Below are 26,342 nucleotides of genomic sequence, written 5' to 3'. Positions count from 1 at the left end.
CGAGAGTGTCGACCCAGCACGATCACATCAGCACTGGTATTAAATTAACTCTCAGACTTTGAAACTTATTGATCTGCTATTAAGACACCGGTGAACTTGAAGTGAGTGCTGTAGGTGACGCGGTGGCTTCAAAGTCTCGCACAAGCCACATAAAACAACCTGCTTTGATCAAAGCAAGAGAGGGAGCTTCAGAGGAACCCCCAGTTCCACTCGTCGCCGATCCGCTTATGCGGACCCCTAGTCCAGTGTGATCCTCAACCCCCGTCTCCTCCAGAACAACCACCACTACATACACTAACCTGCCAAATTGCAGCAAAATGCACAGAGCTTTACAACACGGGTCAACATACACACCACAGTCGGCTCAGTCAGAACATAAAGACACGCGTAAATCTCACGGCATTAAAATTAAAGTAAGATGCAACAGTGCTGTATTGAGGGAGGGGAGAGTATTAACAATGTTAAAAATGCACCGGTAACATCATTATTGTGTAATAAAATATTATCCCTTTTGGCAAATCTACACATCTTACTTGCACTTTTGATCACCACTATGTTCGTGCCACTGGGTGGAGATAGCAGTTAATATTACCATTTCACTTGATAACGATTAGCCAGCATTGACAAATAACATAGGGAAAAAGATCCTTTTAAGTCCCGTTTCGTGGACAAAAAAATAACGCATTTATATTTCACTCAAGGCAGCAGCCTCTATTTTATAAAGAAGTCTTACTAAATGGATTTCAATAAGCTTTTTTTTTTCTAAACATAGGAGGTTAAAAAAAGCTCAGGTTTGCACACAAGTTCCTGGCCTAGAGGGTTTGCCTAAAATAAATATTAAATATTAACAACTAAATTCATCACGGGAAGGACAGTGTTTGTACTCTGGCTCCAAATCTCAAGAGGAGCGTGCCTTGGCTCGGAGTGCTAGCGTTAAGCTGGGTCTGTGTAATTAAAAGCGTAAACAGATGACAAATAGGAGATATTTAAACATTTGCTGTATGTTTCTCTTTCCTTCTCCGCACTAATTTATTTAGTTAAAGGAGAAATCAAAGAGGGGGTGTTAAGCACTTCAGCGGGAGATGACAGTCGGTTTAAACACGGCTCAGCAACATGACAGCTTGCACAGAGCAGAATGAAAATCCTGATGTTTGTTTGATGGCTCTTGTATGCATTTTTTTTCACTGTAATAAATATATGCATTTGTATTTCAAAAAAAAAAACAGATTCAATTTCATTGAGCTGTTACATTGCCATATACAGAGAAGAAAAATAATTAAAAACTCTTAAATTAAAAATAAATTACAAAGCGACCTGCATGCTGAACATTTGCTGTTATTTTCCATTTAAATTTGTTGTTCTGTTGCCATGAACAACTGTCAAACCATGGCCCTATTGCACATCTTGCTCTTAAAAAAAAAAAATACATAAGAAATTCAGAGTGAAAAAATGCCTACGGCGCACATATCATTTTTAACCCACTTGCAATATCTAACTAAAAGTTATCACTTCCATTGTGACAAAAAGAAAAAATACATAAGGGGTGATGATGGGTGGAAGGAGAGGCAAGAGCAAAAGAAGGAGAAAGAGAAAAAGAAGAGGAGGGAAAAAAGAGCCCTGTGCCACAAGCATATATAAGAGAACTTTCACCAATTAGTGAGGAGAAACAGGAGAGGGAGCTGCCGCAGAGATGGTGCTCAAAGAGCCAGGCCTTGCGGCGAAGCTGTCATGTCGGCTGGATTGATCAACAGGCCTGCTATTTCTAATGGCATGTTGTCATGAAGCTGCAGCCATGGGGAGCCACCTGCCTCACTCCTTGTAGACAGCAAAATATGTGTGTGTGTGTGTGTGTGTGTGTGTGTGTGTGTGTGTGTGTGTGTGTGTGTGTGTGTGTGTGTGTGTGTGTGTGTGTGGGAGCTGCAAAAAAAAAAAAAAAAAAATGAGGGGCTTATGGTGTTTGTGTCTGTCGTGGGGGTGGGGGAGGGGGACTCCAAGACCATACTTTTACTTCAACTAACAATTTGAGAAAAAACTCCATACCTCCTCCCCGTTACTCCTCGACACCCTCCCCATCCCTCAGCTGTTGATATGACAGGTGCACTACTGCTCTTTTCTTAGCACCCAGACCGCAACACAAAGCCCCGGCTATGGCAATACGGCGAACGATCGGCAACAATGGCTTTAACGCAACTGTTTCTGTGTGGAAAATGTGTTTCTATGAGGTAGTTCGGAAGGTTCTTTTATGATCAACATCGTTGATGGCACGACAAAAGGCTAAATAAGCTAAACATCGCTATTATCTAAATGTCAAAAAAGCTAGCTAATACGTAAATCGGATTAAGTACAAAACAAAAAAGTGATGAAACGCTTTCAAAAAATGAGCAAGGATGTTTCATGCTTCTGTGGACACAAACAAGTAGCCGTCCTTCATTTCGACTCTCCACGGGCGCAGAAGTGCTGCCTCGCTAACGATGAAAAGTCAAATAAAAGTTACAGAACTTTCGAGTTCAAGGTAGCGCTAGCCATTTTGAGTGTATGTCACGTACAGGTAACCTTTTTATCGGGTCCGCCTCTGGTCTCATCAGTCGATGAAATTCTCTGCCCGCGGCGGTGGCTTAGCCGAGGGACACCAACCAATAGAAAAATATTTCATTGTGTTAGCATTTCAAATGCCGAGTGGAGCGCGGGGGGCGAGGAGGGCCGGGAGAAGCGCTAACCGATCATTGCCAGTGGAATTAATTGGCTATTCCGAGAATAATGTCCCTTACTGTGGGTCCTTGGAGGGCTGAACACTAGCAGAGTCTACGATTTTTTTTTTTTTGTTCGGTGTCTTCAAAAAAAGGACCACTGGAGGGTACTGGCCGCATTAGGGTTTTAGCTCATTCCCCTAAAGGGCGGGGGAAAAAAATAATCAGAGCCAGTGAACCGAACTCGGCTAATCCGCACCCTAATTAAAAACACAGAACCCCATTACACCTAGCCATACTGCCAATTGACGAAAAACAATTTTCTAAAGACAAAAACTGAAATTACAGGGAACTACTTTTGTAATTTCTAATGCACCGACGAAATTCAGCTGATAAAGAAAACACGGCAGAAACGTTTGCCCAAATGTCGCGAACAATGGATTTCATTCGGCTTTCGGCCAGCGTTCGATAAATGGCTAAAGATGGAGCGACCGTGGTGCTGCTTCAATCCTTTTATTCAAGGGGATTTGAATTTAAGCTCTTTTCCACATCGGCCAAACATATGCATTGACCCTAACTGATATCAGTGCATCTCTTAGACATATCTTTATCTAACCTTTCTTAAAGCCCTGTGCCTTTTCAAACTCAAAACAGCATTAAGAATAAGTATTGTCTAGAGTGGGAGGGTATCCCTGGGAGACTCCTTCGAATCGTTGGGCCTGGTTCGAGGCAGGAGCCTGCAGGATACACAGCTGCTTATGCACACCAGTCAGATGCTCAGTGCACAGAGATAAACAAAACAAGCCGCAAAAGAAAAAAGAAAAAAAGAATAGCCATCCCAAATGTTCTATCTTTCCACACCGGGCTTCTTCGGGTGTCGATTTCATCCCATCCGAAAATGTATGGGCGATGCAGCAAGGCCCTATTATACGGTTTTCCTTTGCTCATTGTGAATTCCGTCAACGAAGTCAATCTTATTAACTTCCGCGCTGGTTCACACATGACATTTTCTTCAATTTTCTCGCCGACATCAAAAACATCAATTAGCAGCTCGAAAATAGGAAGGAGCGAATGACAGAGTACGATAACACAGACTTATTTGAAGCTAAGAGTAAATCTATTCTCCGGTTTCTGAATGTGTTCATTACAATTTTCAAAGAAGACCTCCAAATAGCAAAGAAATTAAATTTATCTCCGATAAATGTCCAGATTTTTTTTCTTGTTGTAATCCTGTGTCTGTTTCCTGCCCCCGACGGGCGACACAAAAGCGTAATGGTGCTGCATTCTCGCTCTCTCATTATAACAGATTACAATGCAGAACGTATGACTATAACAACGTTTTCCAGATTAAAAAAATACAACTACAACCAAAATGCAATAAATAACATGCAGATATATATATATATATATATATTTTTTTTATGGTCTTTCTCTCATACTATCGATCAGTTTCCTGTTATTCTTTTGTATCTCAAAATTCAAAGAAACCCAATCCTGCGCATTAATAAATTGAGCTTTCCATCCTTTTATTTTCTCCCTGTAAATAAAAAGCATGTAACTCAATAAACTTCTGATAGTAACCTTTAAGTAAAAGGTTATTTTTGCTGATAGCCAAACATTACTACACCGTTTCCCTGTGCTTATGTTACATCTCCAAGGGGGTGAATACAAGCAACTTCAGTGGCCCTGGAAAAACACTCTGGTGGAGTGCATGAGAGAGGAGATGTAGGATCACATTCCTCCGGCCCATTGATTTCTGATCTTTTGACATTATTTAGCTGCTTCCCATTTTCTCGGCTGTCTGTTTTTTCCACGTCGTGAAAGACAGCAATGTCCAAACAAGCGACGGTTGGGATATCTACTATCTGTCAAAGGACTGGGCTCTTCCCGGCATTACAACAGTGGAGAGTACTGACACAGTACCGAGAATCGCCGGGATGAAAATATCACTCTTTATAATGGGGCCTAATCAGATTTCGGATGCCATTTGCCTTCTAGCGAACGCGTAGTGGAGCTGCGGCGATGTAACCTATACACGTCCCGTGCCCGTCTGCCCCTCGGAGCAGAGTATTAGGAGGTTACATTTATCAAATGACTGATCACCAAAGGGGATCAGTGAGAAGATCTTTCAAAGGAAGTGCTGAAACTAAATGTAAAGAGTATTTTGACCTTCGACTCTGACAGAAATTTTTTTCTTGCCATCGACATGCTGAAACATGCATACATTCACAAAAACAAACCTTACATTAAAAATCTTCAAATGTCATTAACCCATTAAATAATTAATTTTAATAATGAGTACTAAAGAAGAGTCTGATTTTGGTCAGACTACCGGCCTGGGCTTTAAAAATTATTAGCCTACATCTAAACAATCAAAATGGTGATGGTAATGTCCTCCAGTCTGACACTAATGGACTTTCAATGAGGTAAAAAAACAAAACAAAACGGGGGTTGAGGATCCAAGGAACACCCTTTCACTGCAGTCCCAAAGAGGTTTCAGTGGGGTCCGTGAGGGCAGTGACCCCTGGCCTAATTCCGCTAACCAACTAGTTCAGATAAACCAACATAATGTGAGCTGTGCGAAAGTGTTTTTGCGGTCTGTAAATAAGGACATATTTAACATAACAAAAAATATACACATTTTACAGATTATTGCCATGGGAACGAAGCACAGAAAGCATTTTTCCCATAACTGCTAAGTGACTTCATAGGGGCGTGCCACAAATTAGTATTAGCACAATCATCCGTTCCCTGAGAACGAAACATTTAGCCACAGCACAAGATGTGCGCTTTAAATAACATCATGTCCAGGCATCCTATTCTCATTTAGTTATTACTCATCCCTTGGCTAATTTAACCTTAAAAAAACAGGTCTGCTTCCTTCTACCATTAATTTTCTAATAACAAATTTTTTAGTTAATTTTAGCACAGCCATGTCACTTTGGTACTACCCTTTGCATCCACCTTTCCAATTACTTTTAGAGTTTGGGATTTACAAATTTGCTTTCATGTCCTATGTTGGTAGATAAGTCTCCAGCTCCTGGCCATGAAAGCAGCTATTTAATGAGCAGCGCTGAGGTTAATTGGTTCGCTAAGATCCCCAAGTCATGTGTCTCAATATGAAATTAAGCCATTTCCTAGAGTTTCTCTGACTTATTTAATTAAAAACACTTCAGCCCAATATTCATTTCCCACAGTATACAGAGTAAGCAGTACGCTTGGATTGGGACCTCTCACGTTTTTTTTTCCTCCTTCCTTTTGAATAAGCATTTGTTCGTCAAGGACAATTAATCTAAAGAGTGCAGCATGTACAATTAGCATGAGAGCATTCTCTCGGCCGCCGTGGCACTATGACAATACTTCACACTGTTATTTGTTATGTGTTTTTTTTTTTTTCAAAATGACACATTTCTAGTCAAATCCTACCCTTCCACCTTTGGAAATTTCCCTTTGTCAACACACACTACATAACTGCACAAATTCAGTGGGGCAACGGTGCAATGATGGTGACGATTTAACAGCTACTGTAAATATGACTTCTAATTAACAGTTATTAAAGTAGCTATTAATTGTAATTGGCAAATGTTACTGATGAAATGCTCTATAGCACACTACTCAATAATGCTTAAAAAGATGATCTGGAAAAAAAAAAAAATTTTTTTTTGGGGGGGGGGGGGATTTGGCATGAACAACCTATCAATGCTTATAAATCTGTCAAAAAAGTATATAGGGCTTCTACAAAAACTTGTTTCATTCATCAACATTATTATAATTAAAAAAATAAATAATAATAATAATAATAACAACAATATTAATAATAATTATTATCCTACCAAATCATAATCCTTCCAGACTACAAAAAAAAATTATATTAAAAAAATTATCATCATCATCATCATTATTATTAATGTTGAGGAATTAGTAATCATTCAGGGGAAGGGTCCATAATAATAATAATTATTATTAGTAGTAGTAGTATTATTAGTTGTGCAGTTATGTAGTGTGTGCATAATACTATTAATCATTCAACATTAATAATAATAATATTCTGAATATTTTTTTGGAAGAGGAAAGGTGCATAATTTAAAAACGGCACCAGGACTCATCAAATTCTTGTTACGCCATCAGTATTATTCACTTATTATTAGGAGAGACATGAGGTGAATCTGCCCGTATAAGAGTCCCGTAATTAACAGTAGGGTGAAAGTGTTAAGGTTAGCCTCTCGCTGATACGGTTCAATTCTCCTGACAGAGTAATTACGGGGCTGCTCAATAGCCAACCGTTTCACTAAAAACTAATTCAATCCATCTTCATTTCCTCAGCTCCGCCCCTCTGATTGATGGATAGTCATCATTAGTGGGTGACAAAACACTGAGTTGAGTGTGCAGAAGAAAATGTGATCATTCCTGAGCCACTGGAGGATGCTATCACGCACACACACACATACACACACACCTGCCCAGATCATACATTACAGCGGGAGTCTGGACTAGGAGGCGGAACAGAGGGAGAGTTACGGGTCACTGACCGTAGAGCAACCTGGGAGAGCACATACACAAGCAGACGCAAATAGAGCTGTGCGCCCAGTCATAAACGCACACAGTGGACTCCTCACACACACACACATGCCAGCGCTCTCCTCCAAACCTTTTTATAGCTGCGCAGACAGTTTAAAACAAGAAGACACCCCCTCACACACACATACGCACACAAACTCTGAGCAGTCCCATATACGTCGCTTTCAAACAGTAACCACAAACCACTGATTAACGGAGACTTGTCTGCTTCACTATATTTTAAGTCTATGGCTATATTCTGACCCAGCCGGGCTATATATTTTAATTATGTGTTCTGTTTTTTCCCTCCACAGGGGAGGCGCGGGCTCCAGTGCTGCAGTACGAGGCCTCCTTAAATGAGAGCCTAGCAAACTTTATGGTTTGTGTTTGCCGACAGCATTTGAGATTACACACCTCGCTCTGAGCTTCAAGAAAGCTGATGTGTGTCATTTCTGTGCCGCTAGTGTCACCGAATGAAGTTGCATTCAAAATGCAACAGATTTCCTGAATCTGTCTGCCATTGGCTGGACAAACAGGTACTCTTGCCCTAAAATTTACACGTAGCGTAACAGGGATAGTTCAACCAAAAATCTAAAGAAATGTACTCATCCTCATGTCGTTTCAAACCTGTAAGGTTTGCTTTCTTCTGTGAAACAAAAAGAAGATATTTTGAAAAATGCCTCAGTGTTTTTTTTTTTTCAATGTTGTTTGGACCCCCCCTGACTTTCATTGTATGGACCAAAACAGTTGAAACACTTTAAAAAATATCTGGGAACAGCATGAGGGAGAGTGAATTTGGGGTAAAATATCTCTTTAACAATGCCCACCATATTCTCAACCTCAAAGACGTCTTCTAATTATCTGCATTTCAGAGAAATGCATATGCATTTCGTGCGGGCAGATGGAGTCTTTGTCCACATGTAAATCTGGGAAATCTTGATAACAGACGGTGAACACTCTGTGGCGGCACGTTGTCGGCAGGGTGCGATAGCCGCGTGGCACGGCCGATCGAACAGCTAAAGGAACATGGCACTCTCACAGTGATTATCCCACTCTCCTCTGGCTCCCGGTTCTGGGGTCAGCGGTGCTTCTGAAACACGGCTGGCCTTGCCATTTCAATGATTGAATTTGGTCTGGATCCCTCAATCGATTGTGTGCAGTGACCCCAGAAAGCCCCCCATGAGAAAGGCCCGCCGCACCTCACGCATGGCCTGGAGGAGAGCATCTGTACGCAAACACACAGTAACACTCACAGATACAAACAAACACAACTACTGGGTTCACTTGCAGACAGACTATAACACTCATGTCACTAACTAAGAAAACTAGGGACCTGTGTTGAAAAGGTATAACTAAAAGACAAACTGAAAGAAGTGACGCTACTAACCAGATTTCTGAATTTGTAACGGAAGCTTACAGGTTTTCAAAATAGTATAGCTTTTCCAGTAACAAGCTACTTTTGCCAACCATTAGTGGTAGATCAAAAACTAAGTAGACCTGATTAAATTGAGATAATCAGTTTGTTCAAATCACACACACACACACACACACACACACACACACACACACACACACACACACATATACATATATATATATATATATATATATATATATATATATACACACACACACACACACACACACACACACACACACACACACACACATATATATATATATATATATATATATACATACGCATGCTCAAGTCCTTGTGCAGCATTTTAGGTCTTGTTTTTAAAAGTGAAATATTTAGTTAATTGCCGTTTATCTTTTTGCCAAATATATTACAAATAAATAGTAGTGTATGTGTATATATGTATGTGTATATGTGTATATGTGTATATATATATATATATATATATATATATGTATATATGTGTGTGTGTGTGTGTGTGTGTGTGTGTGTGTGTGTGTGTGTGTGTGTGTGTGTGTGTATATATATATATATGATAAGCAACTTCAAAAGTAGGTAACCTGTACCGCTGCTAGCTACTTTTTCAAGACTCAAGAGTAGTTTAACTAAAGTTTAACTAATTCAAGCAATGCATAGCTTGTAGCTTCCCCAACACTGCTAGGGCCTTTAGTCTTAAGACCAACAAGTATTTCATCACCTGGCATGGCAAACATCATCAACACCCTCCTTAGATGTTCCTGGCAGGCGATATTTAACCGCAGAGGGCTGAAACGGGTTCACCGGTGGGTGATTTCTCGATGGTTGACACACCAGCAGAGTGAGTACATGTGAAAGTGAATGTGTGAATCATATTTAGACCTGTACGCTCTTGTTCTGCTGGCTGACAGCAAAGGAAGAATATAATCCACATCCTCCAGTAGCAGTGACACACGGCAAGTCCAAACTCATTGAGCGCCACAAACAAACACTCTCTGGGCTCATTCTACACATTATCCGCACGGCAAGATGGTGGAACGCCGTGGCAAATGCAGCGTGCCGGCCTCCAGACCCTGCAGTTTGTTTAGTAACACTTGAGCTTATGACGCCCGAAGGGTGCAATTAAGTCCAATTACAGTCTGTGGTTTTTATTAAGAGCTACAAGCTGGCCAGGCTGCGGGGCCAGTGAGCGAAGCGCACACACGCACAGAAGTCGAGTTCAGCACTGCTAAATCAAACCAATTCAGACTCAATAAAAGGAATACATAATGACTTATTCTCTAAGTTCAATAAAGGTAATAGAAAGAGATTGCTACATATTGCACAATAACCAGAATAATTAAATAAATGACACATGAGAGATGAATAGCATACAGAATTATCAGAAAGGAAAAGAACATCAGATGAATGAGTACATGAAACACAGCAAGTTTTGAATAGCAAAAAAAAAAAAAAAAATCATACAATTATTAAATATTATTGTGACCCAGATATTGATATAATGTCATATTCCAACCACTGAAATGGGAATTTTCATTTAAAAAATGTAAGATAATAATTGAGATATTATTGAGATACTATGACTGCCTATAATTTTTATGTGAGAGGCCTTCTTCATACCCCGGGCATCTGAAATCGGGGACAGGTCAAATGGTCAGATGACCTCACACACCCCGGCAATGTCACCAGGGTGAGCCTGCGATTCCCATACAAAGGGACGGTACAAATGAAAGGAAAGCGAATGGAAAAGTTAGAGGTCACCGCACGCAGGGCTTTACTTGAGCGATGCGAGATAAGTACTCTGAACTCTCCCTCCGGCTAGATACCGCAGGGCACAAGACCCTTTTAGTGCTGAATACGTAAATCTGATCAATATCATGACCGAGATCCTTTATGAAAGACAGCTCAACCCTAATTCAACTTCGCTGATACTGAGCGAGCGGGAAAAAAAACGAAGGAAACACCCAAAATACCAATAGCGCGGCCGGCCTTTTCACGAAAATGGCAGGGGCAGATGTCACAAAGCATTCTGGGGTTTTGGTCACGTGACCTTGCACTAGGGATACTTGGGCGCATGACAAGTGAGCTACAGCTGTGACGGAACAAATAACAAGCACATCCTTCGGCATTCATCAGCGCATCAAAAACCAGCCCTGTATCAATCTGTCGTTCGCAGGGAGCGGTGAGAGAGCGAAGCATTTTCCTCTTTGTGTTCCTGTTATTGGGCTGTTAGCTGATCGCTATCATCCTCTTCTCCGCACTGCGCTTGGACACGTTTCAAAAAGATGGGAGTCTTTTTTTCTCCCTTTCTGTAAGGAAACCGTCTCCTTAATGGCTTTCAAAACAGGAAGCACAACAATAAAAGTGAAAAGTGAGAATGCTCGCTGCAGACATCTTTTCCATTTTGCAGCGCGACGGCATCACACTCTCTGGCGTATACACACGCGCTCGCACAAACAGACAAGCACACACAGTTACACTGACACACTGACCTTCAGACATTCCTCATTCTGTCTAGTGTGATTCTCTAATGTAATGACTGTTACAGTGTTACAAAAATAACTAATTCTCCCTCAGCGGATACATTTATTAGTCGTTAAAGGGATCTACTCACCCTCACATTTTCTTCATAGAAAACTAAAGGATTTATCTAGAAAAATGTCCAGACTGCTCTTTTCCTCACAAGAAAAGTATATGGTGACTACATCTATTAAGCTCCTAAAAGGACAGAAAAAAGAAACAAGAGTATCTTATAACCCTGTGTAAATCACAGAAGTCTTTTATGCTTGCCAAGTCAGCATTTATTTGATCAAAAATACTTCGAAATAGTATTTAGAAATACTTTGTAATATCATAAAATATTAAAATAACTGTTTTCTATTAGAATATATCATTAAATGTAATTTATTTCTGTGATCCAATGCTGAATTTCATTCTAATATGCTGATTTGGTGCTCAAGAAACATTTTTATTTATCATCAATGTTCAAAACAGCTGTTCTGCTATAAAAAACGTGATAGTTTTTCAGGATACTTTGATAAATAAAAAGTTTAAAAGAACAATTTATTTGAAACAGAGAGTTACATTCTGTAACATTATAAATGTCTCTACTGTCACTTTTGATCCATTTAATGCATCCTTGGTGAGTAAATGCATTTCATTTCTCGGTAGCGTGTATATCCTGTTCGTAATTTTAGATTGTGCTTTATGCAATATTCCAAACAACTTTATCACAACACAAAGTCTGCATCTAACTTTCTCTGGCTTTTTTAACACAGCCATCCTTTACAGAGGATCCCTGACCTGACCCTTACTCCAACCCATCAGAGACCTTCAACATGCCACGAGAAGCGCTTTCAGTTCAGCGGCACAAAAAGCTCAGAGAGACAGCTACATGTACTTCCTCACAGCTGGATAAAACAAATCTTAACAGCACAACTACGCCTCACCAAAGCGCTTCATATTTTTTCTACACCCTCAAACGTATTGTGTTGTCTCTAGGTACCAGGAACCTATCTATCATTTCAGTCTAAAAACAGAATCTGCATCACCCTCTTCAGTGTGAGCAACCCCAACCCCCCACCCCACCGAATTGATTTCTCCCAGTCGAGGCCTTTCCCAGTGCGGACCGCATCCGCAACAGTGTCATCTTTACCGCCAGTCCTCTTTTAACTGGCTTTTACTCTAGTGGCGGAATGTACAAACGATGAAGGCGGAGGGGAAGAAAGAAACAGAAAAACTGATACATGCGCTCCAAAGTTTCGTCTATTGATTTCTTTTTGATGCGCAGCCGAAAAAAAAGGGAAGGAGTTCAAAGCTGAGGAGATCTTTTTTTGATCACCACTAGAATAGCTGTGTTGGTAGTCGGCATGGAAGCAGCAGTGCTAGACGGAAAGTGTCGGCATGGATTCCTTTGTTCTGGCCGAAGCCCCGTGGCAAGGACCCTGACCTGGTGTGGTCAGCGAGGTCTTTAGCGAGGCGCAACATTAACGTGCTGAGGGGTGATCATGAAGAAACTCAGAGCTGCCCATTCATACGTCTCCCTGCCGGACACAAAGAGAATATCTTTGGCTACCGCACTGTGGTTAACTGCAGACAACTGCAGTCAGTCACATAAGGAGCTATTCAGAAACTACGGGGAAGAGCGTGTTGGGAATTTAAATTTGTAGAATATACCTTTTTTTTTTTAAATTCCATTCCATTTAAAAAAAAAAAAATAGCACCTGAATGATTTTTTTTTTTTTTTACGTTTGGTTCCTTTGACAGTTCTTGAAATCCTGTTTATCAAGTGTTTAAAAACAATATATTTTTCGATTTTAATAAAAAAATTTTAAGATTAGCTAAGTGAGGGTTAGATGATGATAAAGATAATCTAAACGTAAAAGAATAGGGGAAATACGCATGCATGATTAAATATTCTAATGCAATATCGACCAATAGAGTATATCTGCTAATATTCAATACGGTACCGGTATGCAACTCTAACTATTTGGTGCTTCATTTAAAGAATTAGGCCTAATAAACAATATAATCGAAGAAACCCGAATCAATAAGTGGAATTCCTGTCAGGAGGATGTGAGGGGGAATGTAGTGGATGTGAAGGGAGAGAAACGCAGGGTAGAAAAGAGAATGACAGGTTGATGGAAAAGGGCAGAAGACAGAAGCAGAGAGAAGAGGAAGATGGCAGTTTATCCCTGTGATGTGTGGGATGGACTCAGTTTGCTCTGCACTGTCAATAATATATGGCGCTGACCCTGTGATAAATGGGCAGGTAGCGCAGAAGGAACTTGAACACCTACAGTAGGTTTGTTCTGCTCCATCTGAAGATGCTCTATGAGGCATATTACACTGGATCCAGGCTCTCTGTGATATGCAGCTGTGTTCACCGGTGGCTACAATTAGACCATCAAACCCATTCCAGCCGGGAATCGGCACACATCTCCAGAGCCTGTGCTCCAAAGAGACGGCCAACTAGTGGATCTGAGGGTGGTAGTCTTTGATGTGCCACGCATGGTAGAAACCTCTCTTTTTGCTCATATTAATGGTGAGAAGATATAACAATTAAAGGAGAAAGCAGCGGGCAGACAGACAGCCAGCGTGGCTGCACATCCTGAGCTCAAATTAGCATACTGGAAGTCCTCCAAAAGGCGTACAAGCTAATCGTAGCAGAGGAACCAGAAGAACCAAACGTTTATAAAGGAACACCCAGCGGCAGGCTGGATTTAATAGGGTAATTAGACACACAGACAACTAGTTATAAAATTATAGCACAGCCATAATATTTTGAACAAGCTTCGATGTTAAAATGATCTAATGTTTTAGTTTGCGGTGGGCCTCCAGACGTGCGGCCACATAAGGTGGAACATAATTCCACTTCCTGGACCAGTGCCGCACTATTTGCTTTTTTTATATATATATATAAGACGACAAGAGTTTCCTACAGCTGATCTGGATGAGAGGCGTGCACTAACATTACATTAGCCATGTGGTATCGGTTTGCTTCCTTCTGGACACAAACCATACCATGGCTGACAAAAAAAACATGTATTTCAATGCTTGAATACAAACTGCTTGAATACAAACTTCTGCAGGATCAGTTCATAACCACTGCATAAAAATACATCAGTTTTATATAGCGTAAACTGGTCTTAATTACCAGAGGGATTATTTCTTGGCATCATGCATGTGCATGTCATAAATAATATAGTATCGCAATGCTATTGCCAAAGAGTGGTTCATGGTGAAGCAGTGGTCTTTTCAATAACCTGCAAACTACAGAGCGCATAAAAACCCACTCAGAGCATTCATCCGTCTGTCTGACATTATAATAAGGAATGCTCCTCGAAAACACTCAGAAAACAGCTGTGCTGCCGTAACAGATCTCATGTGGCATCTCAACACAAGGTGGAGACAGCGTTAAAAAAAGTTCCAATTAATGTTTACGTTTACAATAGGGGGAAATAAAATGGAGATGACTGAAAGTCTCCGAGCTTTCCAACAGGTGCTTGGAAAAATGGGATAAAAAGGCACATGAGGAGCAGCCTCTGTATCTTAAGGATAGTAGTGACATCTCAGCTTTTTCTCTGTTCGCATCAGAGGTAGAGGAGAAAGGAAAAAAATCCGTTGTGTGAAGAAAAATGTCTTGTTATGGAGGAACGGAGCATGTCATAGATAAGAGTAGGCCGGTGTTCAAAGGGATACAGGCCAGTGAAGCGCTCGCTTCTTTCTCCACGTCCCTGCACTGTCCTTAATGAGCCTCCCAATAAAGCCTCGTCTCCTGTCTGCTGTCCGCAGACGCCATGTCTGTCTCACTTCAATCATGACCCACCATTTTATTTATTCATTATTTTTACTGAACTCAAGATAGTTCACAATAGTGATAAACAAATAAAAACACACATAATGTTTAGCTAGTGCTTGCCATTATTAAGGAGACAGGAAACTGTTGGGCGTAGTAGGGCTGGATGGTATGACAATCGCCAAAATTGTCAAAATAATACAATAAAATATTTTTTTATTAAACTTAAATTACAATTATAAATTAAATACATAAAAAGTCAAATAAATTAAAATAATTAAAACATTTTATTTAAAAAATTAACTCCATTGAGACAAAGTGCAGATTGGAACCTATATCTCCCACATGAGCACCAAGGCTCAAAGAGCCCAGAGCTTGTGTGCTAAGTGCTCAACATCAGCTTTAATATAAATGTTTCAAAATTTGCTTTCCATCGGCAAACAAAAAAGTAACTTTTTCTCGGTCCATCTCTCTCATTTTTTTTTTTTTTTCAAGCCTCCATCCTCCTTTTAGTCTAGTATCTTGTGGTCCGAGTAGTGACAGATTCTCCTGGACTTGTCAGGGCTGCCCTGTTAGCTGCCTGTCATAAATTAAGCCTAAATACAACACATCTGCTTTCACCACAGAGCCGTGCAGACGAGCAGAGGTAGACATTCCTCTCATATCTGAAATGAAGCTAAATAAAAGATAAAGAGAGCATGTGCACACCTGCAACAGCGTGTCAGAACAAGACCACTTTAACTCACTGAATCATTCAAAAAAAGGCTGAACTAAAAAGAAACAATAAAAACAAAGAGATTTTCTGACTGTGAAAAACAGTCCCGTGTCATCTTTCTCTTTTTAAAGCCATAATGGAGACAGACAACTTGGCTCTGACTGCACTTATTGTAGAGAAACATCAAAAAAACAAAGACGCAAATAAACAGTAAAAATATGTTTGCAAAGAAACTGCTGAGAGGAGCGAAATCAAATAAATTGGAAGTTTGTTTCACAAAAGGCAAGCTGAAGCACATCTGAAAACAATCTGAAGAGAGAGAGAGAGAAAACTAGAGGACAATGCAAAAACGACTCCAAAATCAAGATAACTTCCTAAAAAAAAAACCTATTGCTCTCTTAGCGAGGGCTATGGAAGCACGTGTGATTTCGGCCAGCTTAAGTGCTCCCTAGTGGCGTTTTAGGGGCCAACGCACTCATACACACACAGAACCACCAAAAGACGGAAGGTGTTCAACTTTAACTGTCACTGCACATTCAGCCATAACAATACATTTTTCTTGGGTAATCTCAGTTTCACCCCTCCCCAATTCTTTGCCTCCTCCTCCTTTCTCACTTACTTCAACACAGCTCACAGGACACACACACACACACACAGAACTTCTGAATCTCACCACATCGTGAAGCCAAAACAGTCTGGCCATAAAGCATTCAGCGTTTGCATCTGAAGCACGGGGGAGATTTCGTCCAACCTAAACAAAGGATTAGTGAAGGAACGTGCAGGACTTTAGGTGATTTCAATAGACCCCGACCGCCACTACCTTCACACGCTCAGGGGGCCAAATTCCACACAATGGAATTACAGAGCATGAATTTTTATAACCGCACATTGGACATAAAATACTATTAATTTTCACTTCAATTAAATGATGCCATGGACATATCAGGGAGTGTGGTGAGCGAGAAGCTTACTAAAACAACCAGACTGCATCCAAAAAAAGCTCCTCATTCTACAGGCCACCCTGAGGGATGGAGTCTAAATCATTTCAACTTCCTCTTGGAAGTTCACTTAAAACTTCCTGGAAGCACAACAAGCATGCTTAAATGAAAATAAAGAGAGTTAATTGGTATAAACAACAGTAATTATAAAAAAAAAAAAAAAAAAAGGACAGAATTGAGACCAATAGGCCTCAAAATGTAAAGTTATGTCTACACGTATGCTTTTGGTAAACTGGGATTATGTCTAAGAATAATGCTTTAAAAAGTAAACATTATGTAAACAGAATAATGATTTAGTAAGCACATTTATTATTCTGTATTTTAAGTAATGCAAAAATACAAAAAGTGACCGATATTATATTATTTTGCATTTATAAAATTTATTATTTTTTTGCAGCCGATATCGACTAAGCTACCGATTTCTTGTCATCATGATCGGCCGATACCGATCCCGATCATGCAAGCTTTATAGTAGTGATGTATAAATATAAGAGTACTGTAAGCTCTCTGTTGACTGTCAACTGTTAACCCCTTTGATTTCAGGAGGCATATTCAAAAGCTTATAACTCTGAAAAAAAAAAAAAAAAAGGTATCAGGTACATGGTCTCATTTGATATAAAAACTTTCACATTTTTAAGAAAATTGATTTTGATAAAGTTTGGAGGTTCTTATGTTACAACACTGCTGAGAAAACCCCAGAAAAAGTTAAGCAATTTTTTGATTTATATTGTTATTATTCATGCTTCACATGATGACTATTAGAAAATATATTTGACAGGTCATAAATTCATTAAAAAAAAAAAGTTTGGGCTTGTTCACAATTATGTCAACAGCATCTGGGCCAAATTTTATGTTGATATCTCAAAGCAAAAATAAAGTTATGGAATTGGAACCATGGTAGCCTACTTAAAGGCTAGATTAAAGGTAGATTACTTAAATGTTAAACGATATTTATAATTACAAAGAGTAAGTAACAAGTAATAAGATCCTGGTTGATGAGTAATCATCTTCCAGCGCTGTTTCTTCTGTGCGCTCCTATTTTATGGCACTCTGCAAATCAAGACCTGTCAACCTGAGTGATCGATTCAATCCAAGAGCGATCCAACTGTAAAACATTGTCCGACTGGTGGTAAACATCATCTCTACCCACCATGCCAAGATCCAGTTTCCATTAGTTGAACTTTCAAATGACATTGAAAAACACAGTGTCATGATCCCGACATGATCGGATCCCGAAAGTCTATAATATTATATAATATATATTATTTATTTTGCACCCTTGATTTTTTTTGCACCCTCAGATTCCAGATTTTCAAATAGTTGTATCTCGGCCAAATATTGTCCTATCCTAACAACCCATTCATAAATGGAAAGCTTATTTATTCAGCTTCCATGTAATGTATAAGTCTTAATTTAAAGAAATTGACCCATGTGACTGGTTTTGTGGTCCAGGGTCACATACGATAAAATAATAGCTTTTATCCAATAGGAATTGAACAGATCATGAAAAGTTCTTCATATAAAACAGGTTGTCGGAGGGCAGGGGTCAAAAAGTTTTCTTAAAAATAAAAATGTTCCTTAAAAACAACATGCATTTTAGCCTTCAAAAAGTTTGCTTCGTCTTTATCTCTTCCCCCTCCTCTTCCCCTATCTCTTATTCTCAATTCTGATCTACTTTCCCAAGCTACTCTATAACAGGCCTGTGAAAGGAGGTCACATATCAACTTACCAAGCGTCCCTCTCTGACCATATGACCCCTTCGGCAGCCCACGAGGCCCCATGTCATTCCATCACACTCTCTCTCGCTCGCAGTCCCCCACATTCACGTCTTCCAAACCACCATCTAAAAGCTGCCCCCCACCCCTCGTCAGCCCATATCCCGACACTAATTGGTAAATCTGTTGAACCATAGCACGCCCAACAATGAGACACCTGGAGTTCTGTCAAAACAAGTTTCCCTGTGAAACAGCCTCAAGTGCTAATACAGTACGAGTCCTAGCTAACTCCGTCTTACTCAATGCCGTGCACGAATATAATGCGTGTGTGGGGTGGGGGAGGTGTTATAGAAAGTTGTAGTGAAGTTCAGTGTGAAGGGGAAGTGTTAATGGCGCTATTAAAGTTTAGATTCTCAGGAGTTTGGGAAGGAGGAGCACGATGATGTCTGGCTCCACTGGAAGCCCACAGGAAGTCCTTGTGGAAGTTTTGGCCCCGACAAAAATCTCAAACATTCTTGCAGTTCTTGTTGGACACCCTCCCCGCCCACAATCCCTTCTGCACTCTCTCTATTTTAGACAGAATAGAGGAGTGCTCTACGTAAACTCAGAGTGCTAACATGGCAACATGCTGTGGTTTGTGTGAAATCATGTGCAATAAGCTTGAAAAACTAACCCCGATTTAACTGAGAACATGGAACCTGCACATTTGCTTGTCAGTTAGCTGAAACAACACACACAAATACAGCAGAAACACATACATGAAGGCATTAGGGTGAAGTATGGACAAACATTAGGATTTAATTTTTCATTAAAACAAGCGTTCTATCCGTCTGTCTTTCACAAACACATTTGAAACAAGAGAAACACTACTCAAGGAACTCTTGGTGAACCCTGTCTAACAAGTTCTGACACAAACTCTTTATGAACACAAAAAAGTTTCTGGCCCTGCAATTAGTGTCAGATAATAAAACATAAGAAGATTCATTGTTTAATTTTTTTTTTTTTTTTTCATAAACTGCCACAACTTCTTAAAGGAATAGTTCACTTCAAAATGAAAATTCTGTCATAATTCATTCACACTCAAGTTATTTTAAACCTGTATGAATTTCTTTCATTTGCTGAACACAAAAGATGATATTTGAAGAATGTTGAACCAATCAGTTGATGTAGCCCATTGACTTTCATAGTATTTTTTTTTCCTACTATGGAAGTCAATGGGGTCCATCAACTGTCTCATTAAAATATCTTCATTTGTGTTTTGAAGATGAACAAAAGTCTAATGGGTTTGGAACACAATGAGGGTAAGTAAGTGATGACAATTTTACATTTTGGGAGAACTAACCCTTTAAGAAAAATAAAAGTATAAAAATATGAGAATTTAAGAATTTTTCATTATTTATTTCATCCTAAATACTAAGTATAAGAGGGACAGTTTTCTCTAGATGTAAACCTTGTTCTGCTAAACTTTTGTGATATTTGCTTTTGCTGCTACTAATATTAGCGTTAGGATTTGCTGCTGGACTCCAATTTAAATCTCACAAGACTTCACAGAATGAGGGTTACCATCTCAACGTGACCTACATGACCCTGAGGGGCAGACAAAAATAAGACAAGCATATCCCACAATGCCACAGCTTTCTTCATAGACCTAAACACAAGGCGATGAGCTAAACAAGCTCGCACCGCTGTTGAGATTTGGCAGACCAAGGCTACCCATCGTGCCCCCCCTTTCAAATTCCACACACTGTTTGTGTCCGTCAAGGAGGGCCGAGGCGCAATTGAGACACTCAGCGGCAGTGGCCCCATGTTGCGTCACTCCGCGCCACATCAAAAACTGAAGAGCAGTGCCAGACTTTCTCTCCGTGCCTCATGTCGACGGACAAGAAGACAATTAGAAGAGGGTCTCGTCTCATCCAAACATCCTTAACCTTGACCCACGCAAACTGAGTCATGCACACATTTACACACTCATGGGTGCGCGTGTGCAAGCAAAAACACAAACCACTCCACCTCCTAACTTCTCGCTGGCAAACGTTCAACCCCAGATGCTACAAATGAAAAGCATCCTCTTCATGCCAGCTGCTTCAGAGAAAAGGAAAAGAAATCAGAGAGAAATAATCGCCACCATTCCGGAAGATGCAGGAAAATAATTAAGGCTGAGACGGGGCCTGCAAGCAGACAAAGATGAAGCTCAAGAGGCATTTCGGGCTGCCAGGAATCCAGAAATGCTGAATTTTACATTGCTGGAGTGGCACTGATGCTTTCCTGTTAGACGCAAATACTGTATATCGTAACAGGGATCCTGCTAGAGACAAAATCATCATGTCAATGGACAGCAACAGTTTACAATTACCACACAAACTGAGCCAAGTCTGCTCATGAGGATGTGTGTTTGTGTATGTGTGTGTGTGTACAAATGCAAAGCAGATTCAACCCCATTTTATAGAAAAAAAAAGAGCAAGAACACAGCAACAAACAATATCAAATACAGCAGAATATTATACTGTTATCAAAAACAAAATAGTTATTGAAATCTCCAATTGTAATGATTTTGATATTCTCATTTCATAATTTAATTTTTTACTTACCCTGTTGGAAAACCCAGCTTAAGCAGGAAAACATGGTTGCTGGTTTCTAGCTGGTCAAAGCTGCTCCAAGCAGGTCATTAGCTAGTTACCAGCCAACGATGTTCCAAAAAACAGCTCGACCACCTTTAGCTGGTTTGTCGTGGGTTAATGATGGTCTACAAGCTCAGACTAGATAATGACCAGCGTGGACCAGGAAATAACCATTAAGGCAAGCAGGAAAATCAGTTACCATGCAACTGAAGCTGCATTTTCCAGCAGGTAATTCATTTAAACAATCAATAAGCCAGATGCAAGAAACTTGGAATTCAGGATTCTCACCAACTGTAATTGGTGAACACTCAGATCAGTCTGTCCGGGGAATTCCCAGCAGAAGGGCCCCTGAAAGGCAAAGACGCACGTCCCGTGTCACAAATTGAGAACATGGTACACTCATCACTCATCCAGGGCATGAAGGCAAAAGGCATGACTTTTAAAACCACAAAAAAAATGTCTAGCTGTGTGCCACCCCTCTCCTTCCCTGTCTGTTTCCTCTCTGACTTGCGGTGTCAGGCCGCTGCCAGGTACAAGCCCAAACATATCTCGCATACAACATACAACACACGCAGAATACGTGAGTGCATGTTTTTTACTGTGATTTGAGGTGATATTGTTAGCATGTTGGCAGTGTGTCTACATCAACTGAAAGAAAAAATAAATAAATAAATAAATTCTGTGGCTTTAAGCACATTGAGCGTTTGTACACCATATTCCTGTCATTCGAGAAAAAGCGAGATAAGCGATGGTATAAATACTTCACAGAGGAAAAATATATTGGTCAGATGTTGCTGTTTTATAGCTCAAGAGACTTAGGGCCAGATTTACTAAACAGGGCAAATTATCGTAAGAGCGCAAACCCCCAAAAAGCGCAGTTGGGAGTGGAAAGTTCTGACCGTGATCTACTGACGACGAGTAAATTAAAAAACACAGACGCAGGCGCATCATTTCCATAATGACAACGCAATCTACCAAGATAAATAATGGCCATTAAAGTGACAAGGGCAAACCTTAGTAAATCAACTTGCATAATTCATTTAAATACTCTCCCTCCAATAAATTTTGCGTCTGAAAGGGAAACTCCTACAAATGCATGTGCAATAAGATCAGGCGCAAAAAAAAAAACTGTCCACACCTTTTCAGTGCTATTTTTTTACCGCATGTCTTCAGTAAACCCTGACGGTAGTTTTTAACGCCAAAAGAGGGTTTGCGCTGGCCCTAAATGGCATTATCAACTATGCTTGTTTTAAATACACTTCCATTCAAAAGTATTGGGTCTGTAAGACGTTTTCAGTGTTTTGAAAGAAGTCTCTTATGCTCACCAAAGTTGCATTTATTTGATTAAAAATACAGTAAAAAGTAATATTTTGAAATATTATGATAATTTAAAATGTCATTTATTCCTGTGATGGCAAAGTTGAATTTTCAGCAGCCATTATTTTATTCTCCAGTGCCACTAGAAGTGAATCTTCACTTGACTCACGATTCAATTTGACTACAATTCAGAGGGAAAGGATACGATCATAAAAACGATTCTCAATGCATCACGATGCATCTTTTTATCCAATTATTTGGATATTTGGCAAGTTATTCCCTCTTTTCTTTTGTTGTTTGATTAACATTAATGACACAGACACAAGCTAGTTTATTATATTAAGACCTAATGCACGGATCTAATATAATTGTTACATATCAGATTCCCCCCAACTGTTGACATTCACTTAAAGGTGGGGTAAGTGATATTTGAAAAAATCTGTTTGAATACAACAACAAACGTGCAGCCAATCAGCATTAGGGGGCGTATGACGGTGGATGAGAGGGAACGAGCAAGAGGGAGATTTGAAGAAAGACTGTAGAAAGAGAGATGGCTGAGAGACATTACAAAAGAGACAAATAAGAATATCATAAGAATAGCATAAGCTCTTAAGAATATCACAGGAAAAAGTAGGGTTATGATCAGGAAAGAGCTTTAGGATTAAACGTTAATATTAGTAAAGCTTTTCGGCGCTGCAGAGAGCTAAGCGGGAAGGGCTGAAAACGGACTAGGAGGTTGCATTTATTCCGATCCACACGTGAGTAACACTGGGTTTGAGTGTCATTGTTTATCTGGAGCTGCTGTTGGCAACTAACAATGAATTCTTGTTTGCATTTACTGTTGTGTACTGTGTTCATTTTTTGTCGTTTGTTCATCATCTTCGCTTTATTTTTCATGAAGCATTATTTTGTTGCGCTTCTGCCACGATAAATAGACATCCACTCTTTACAAACGATCGACATCCAAACGATTATATTCCACTGCTCAAAATGTCACGTTCCTTCAAAAATCATTCTAATATGCTGATTAGGTGCTTAAGAAACAGGGATTTTCAGGATTTTTTTATGAATAATATAGTAAAAAAAAAAAAAAAAAAAAAGCATTTATTTTGAAATAGAAATATTTTGTAGCATTATAAATGTCCCTTTTAATCAATTGAATGCATCCTGGCTGAATAAAAAAAATAAAAAAATAAAAAAATCGAATTAATCTTACTGACCCCAAACTTTTGAACGGTAATGTATTTTAAATGTTCCTACAATACCTGAAGAGAACTTTTTATGGGTGTACAATATGATATATCAGTTATTGGCCAATATTATATATCTTTTAATTTATTGTTCTTGGTCAATTTGCATATTTAAAAAAAATATTATTTAAGAGATAATAAAGAGATATGATATTTAGCCCTGCAAATGGGCATGCTATTAGGAACACACACAAGAGTTGTGAGTGTCCTGGAGGTTAAGGTTACAAAACAATACAAAAGTTTCAAAGGCTGATGACCTTGACACCAGGTCCCTTGTAAAATAGTTTGTTAACATTCCCTGAGTTTAAGTAGAGGAAATGCTCCAGGGAGGCCTTTCAGACACTACATAAGATCATGTGCTGAGATGTTCTCCGAGCTTTGGCCAAAGGTCTCAGACCAGAGACATCTCCTGGTTTCACAAGGTCCTGTCAAAAGCGACAACAACAGGCCGGGGTTACATCACTACGTACCAAGCAGCACTAAAAAAAGATGGGAAAGAAAAGGCGGAGGCTCTAGAACCAAGAAAAGTGAGAAATAGTAGAAAGGGAAGGAGAGAAGAAAAAGACAGTTGGTTCAGTGTCTTGTGGCTGTGACACTGGGGTCCTCATTAACAGCGAGGGGGCTGGGGTTTCCCAGCATGCCTCTGGCCCTCCCAGCCATTGTCAAGCCAGTCCAGGTGCACCACCATTCAGTCCGAAAAAAGGAAGCAAATTACCCGGCAAAAACGACAGACCCCGTGCTAGCTTGAGGCGCTACTCCTACTCAGCTGGAGTCTGGGAAAATGTCCTGCATACTGTATGTGTGTTATTCATTTAGTTTACTCTGACTTTATTTTTAACATTGATTTCAATACACTTTAAGTGCAGTTTGAACTTCAGCTACTAAACAGACGTGTTTTGACAGCAAGCATGCCCTCATCGTACAGCGGTTCAGGCGGGAGGTCCCGCTCTGTCAAAACGCAACACATTCCATCACTTCCTAAATACTAATTACCATAGAGGAACAGACCAGGCCTCCTCAAGCTATTCTTCCAAGCTCCACCCCTCCTATTCTTCCCCCTTTCCCTGCGTTCTAACTGTTCCCGCGTTTTCCTGCCGTTGGTTCACTTGCACACAGTGTTGCACGCATACACACACTGCTGTGGGGCCTCGTGGGGAAATAGTTAACACTCCAGCCGTCCCCTGCTGCCTGTGAAAGCCCAGAAAACAATGGAGACATTGTCCAGTCTCAACAAGACTTGGAGCAAGAGGACTGTGTGTGTGTGAGTGTGTGTGTGTGTATTAGACAATGTGTAATATGCCTGCATGAGGTTGTGTGTGTGAGTGTATTCTCAGCATTATTTTAGAGAGTAGCACTAAAATATGAACTTAAAATGCCTCTCAATGGTTGTTAGCCAGCAAACTTTTATTTCATTTATTTTATTTGAATCTGATAAAATGGGTTAGATAAAATAATGTACAACACACATACACACACAAAGCACACACAATCCAGTAACAACATGGCATATTGTTATAACACTAATAATATAATATAATATAATATAATATAATATAATATAATATAATATAATATAATATAATATAATATAATATAATATAATATACCGTAATAACCACTGCAATTAGTTGCCACTTAGTTTTCTGTCTGTGAAATAATCAGTACTTATTAATTTGGGAAAAACTGAAATTCTGATCACAAAGTTTACACACGTTTTCACTTTTTTATTGTTTTTTTGTATAACCACATGTCATTAAAAAGGTTATTTCCCGAGCAAGTAGACAGTTCTTGGCCATAACAAAAAACTGGAAAGGACCAGACTTTATGCTGTGAGTCAAACATCTGGCTATACCAGTCTGTTATATGGTATCTATCTACACCAAGTAACACTACATGGGGAAACACTACAGAACACCGTCGGACAGCTGTGCATACAAGTCGAGAAAGAGAAAGAGAACAGGAAACTGATCCCGGAACGAATGGCCAATGTGTCACAGATGTGGGGAAATCTCCTTTCGCCTCGTTGTTTCCAACTGCTTCCCACTGGAATTACAATCGCATGATCTCCGCTCATACCGTCCTTGAGTTCAGGCTCGGTCTGATGCCAAATACACACCACATGTGTTTTGCAGTCTACCTGTCTGAATTGTCATGTCTATATTACAGTCTATATAAAGAAAGGGGCTTTACAAATCACATTAAAATCTAGTGTAGATGGCAGTGGGACAAACGGCTTGTGGTACTTTTCAGTGATGGGTTCTTTATGAGTTGTGAACAGGTAGTAAATGCGTGCTGAATGCGTGGGACTAAGAGGCCTGCGGGGCTCTTGAGTACTTCAACCATCCTGGCACTGCCTTCTATGGGCGTGGACAGAAACGAGAGGGTCACTTCCTGTGCTCTATTCATAGATCAGCGTGGAGTAGCACCTCTATGGCCACATGTGACACATAAAAGGTTGATGGATTATGCGTGAACTGTTTCTATGGATACAGTCACACACAGTTAGTGTTTGGGATTGATGATAGTACTTACTAACTAGTGTATGGATGCCTATTTTCACCTCAGAGTAAATAATACAAGTAAAAACAAGCTTTCTCTCATAACTTTGACTTTATATCTCTCGATTGCATATATCTCACAATTATGATTTATATTTTTATAATAAATTTTTGATTTAATATTTAAAAGGCAGAAACAAGCATTCATACAGGTGTGACTCAATCGCTGTTGCTCATTAGAGGAGCGCCTTTAATTCTGTCTATATAAACAAATAATCAACATCAAGTCATTT

At 39.7% G+C, this 26,342-nt stretch overlaps 1 protein-coding gene across 16 annotated transcripts in view; it reads right to left on the bottom strand.

Annotated features, from left to right (window-relative positions):
- The window catches only part of tcf7l2 (transcription factor 7 like 2), an 89,430-nt gene that overhangs the window by 26,292 nt on the left and 36,796 nt on the right, over positions 1–26,342 (bottom strand). For 11 of the 16 annotated variants that reach the window (XM_081392638.1, XM_081392630.1, XM_081392639.1 and 8 more), the window contains one exon: positions 21,273–21,332. The exons of the other annotated variants lie outside the window; for them this stretch is intronic. In XM_081392638.1, the coding sequence (XP_081248764.1) occupies positions 21,273–21,332 (60 nt within the window). The remainder of the gene's footprint in view (positions 1–21,272; positions 21,333–26,342) is intronic. 16 annotated transcript variants of the gene reach the window in all.

Source organism: Scardinius erythrophthalmus (genome assembly GCF_964197995.2).
Source record: "Scardinius erythrophthalmus genome assembly, chromosome: 18".
In the NCBI taxonomy this organism is placed as follows: Eukaryota; Metazoa; Chordata; class Actinopteri; order Cypriniformes; family Leuciscidae; genus Scardinius; species Scardinius erythrophthalmus.
The sequence above is the reverse complement of the archived record's forward strand: the minus strand, read 5'-3'. Positions and strand labels throughout refer to the sequence as shown.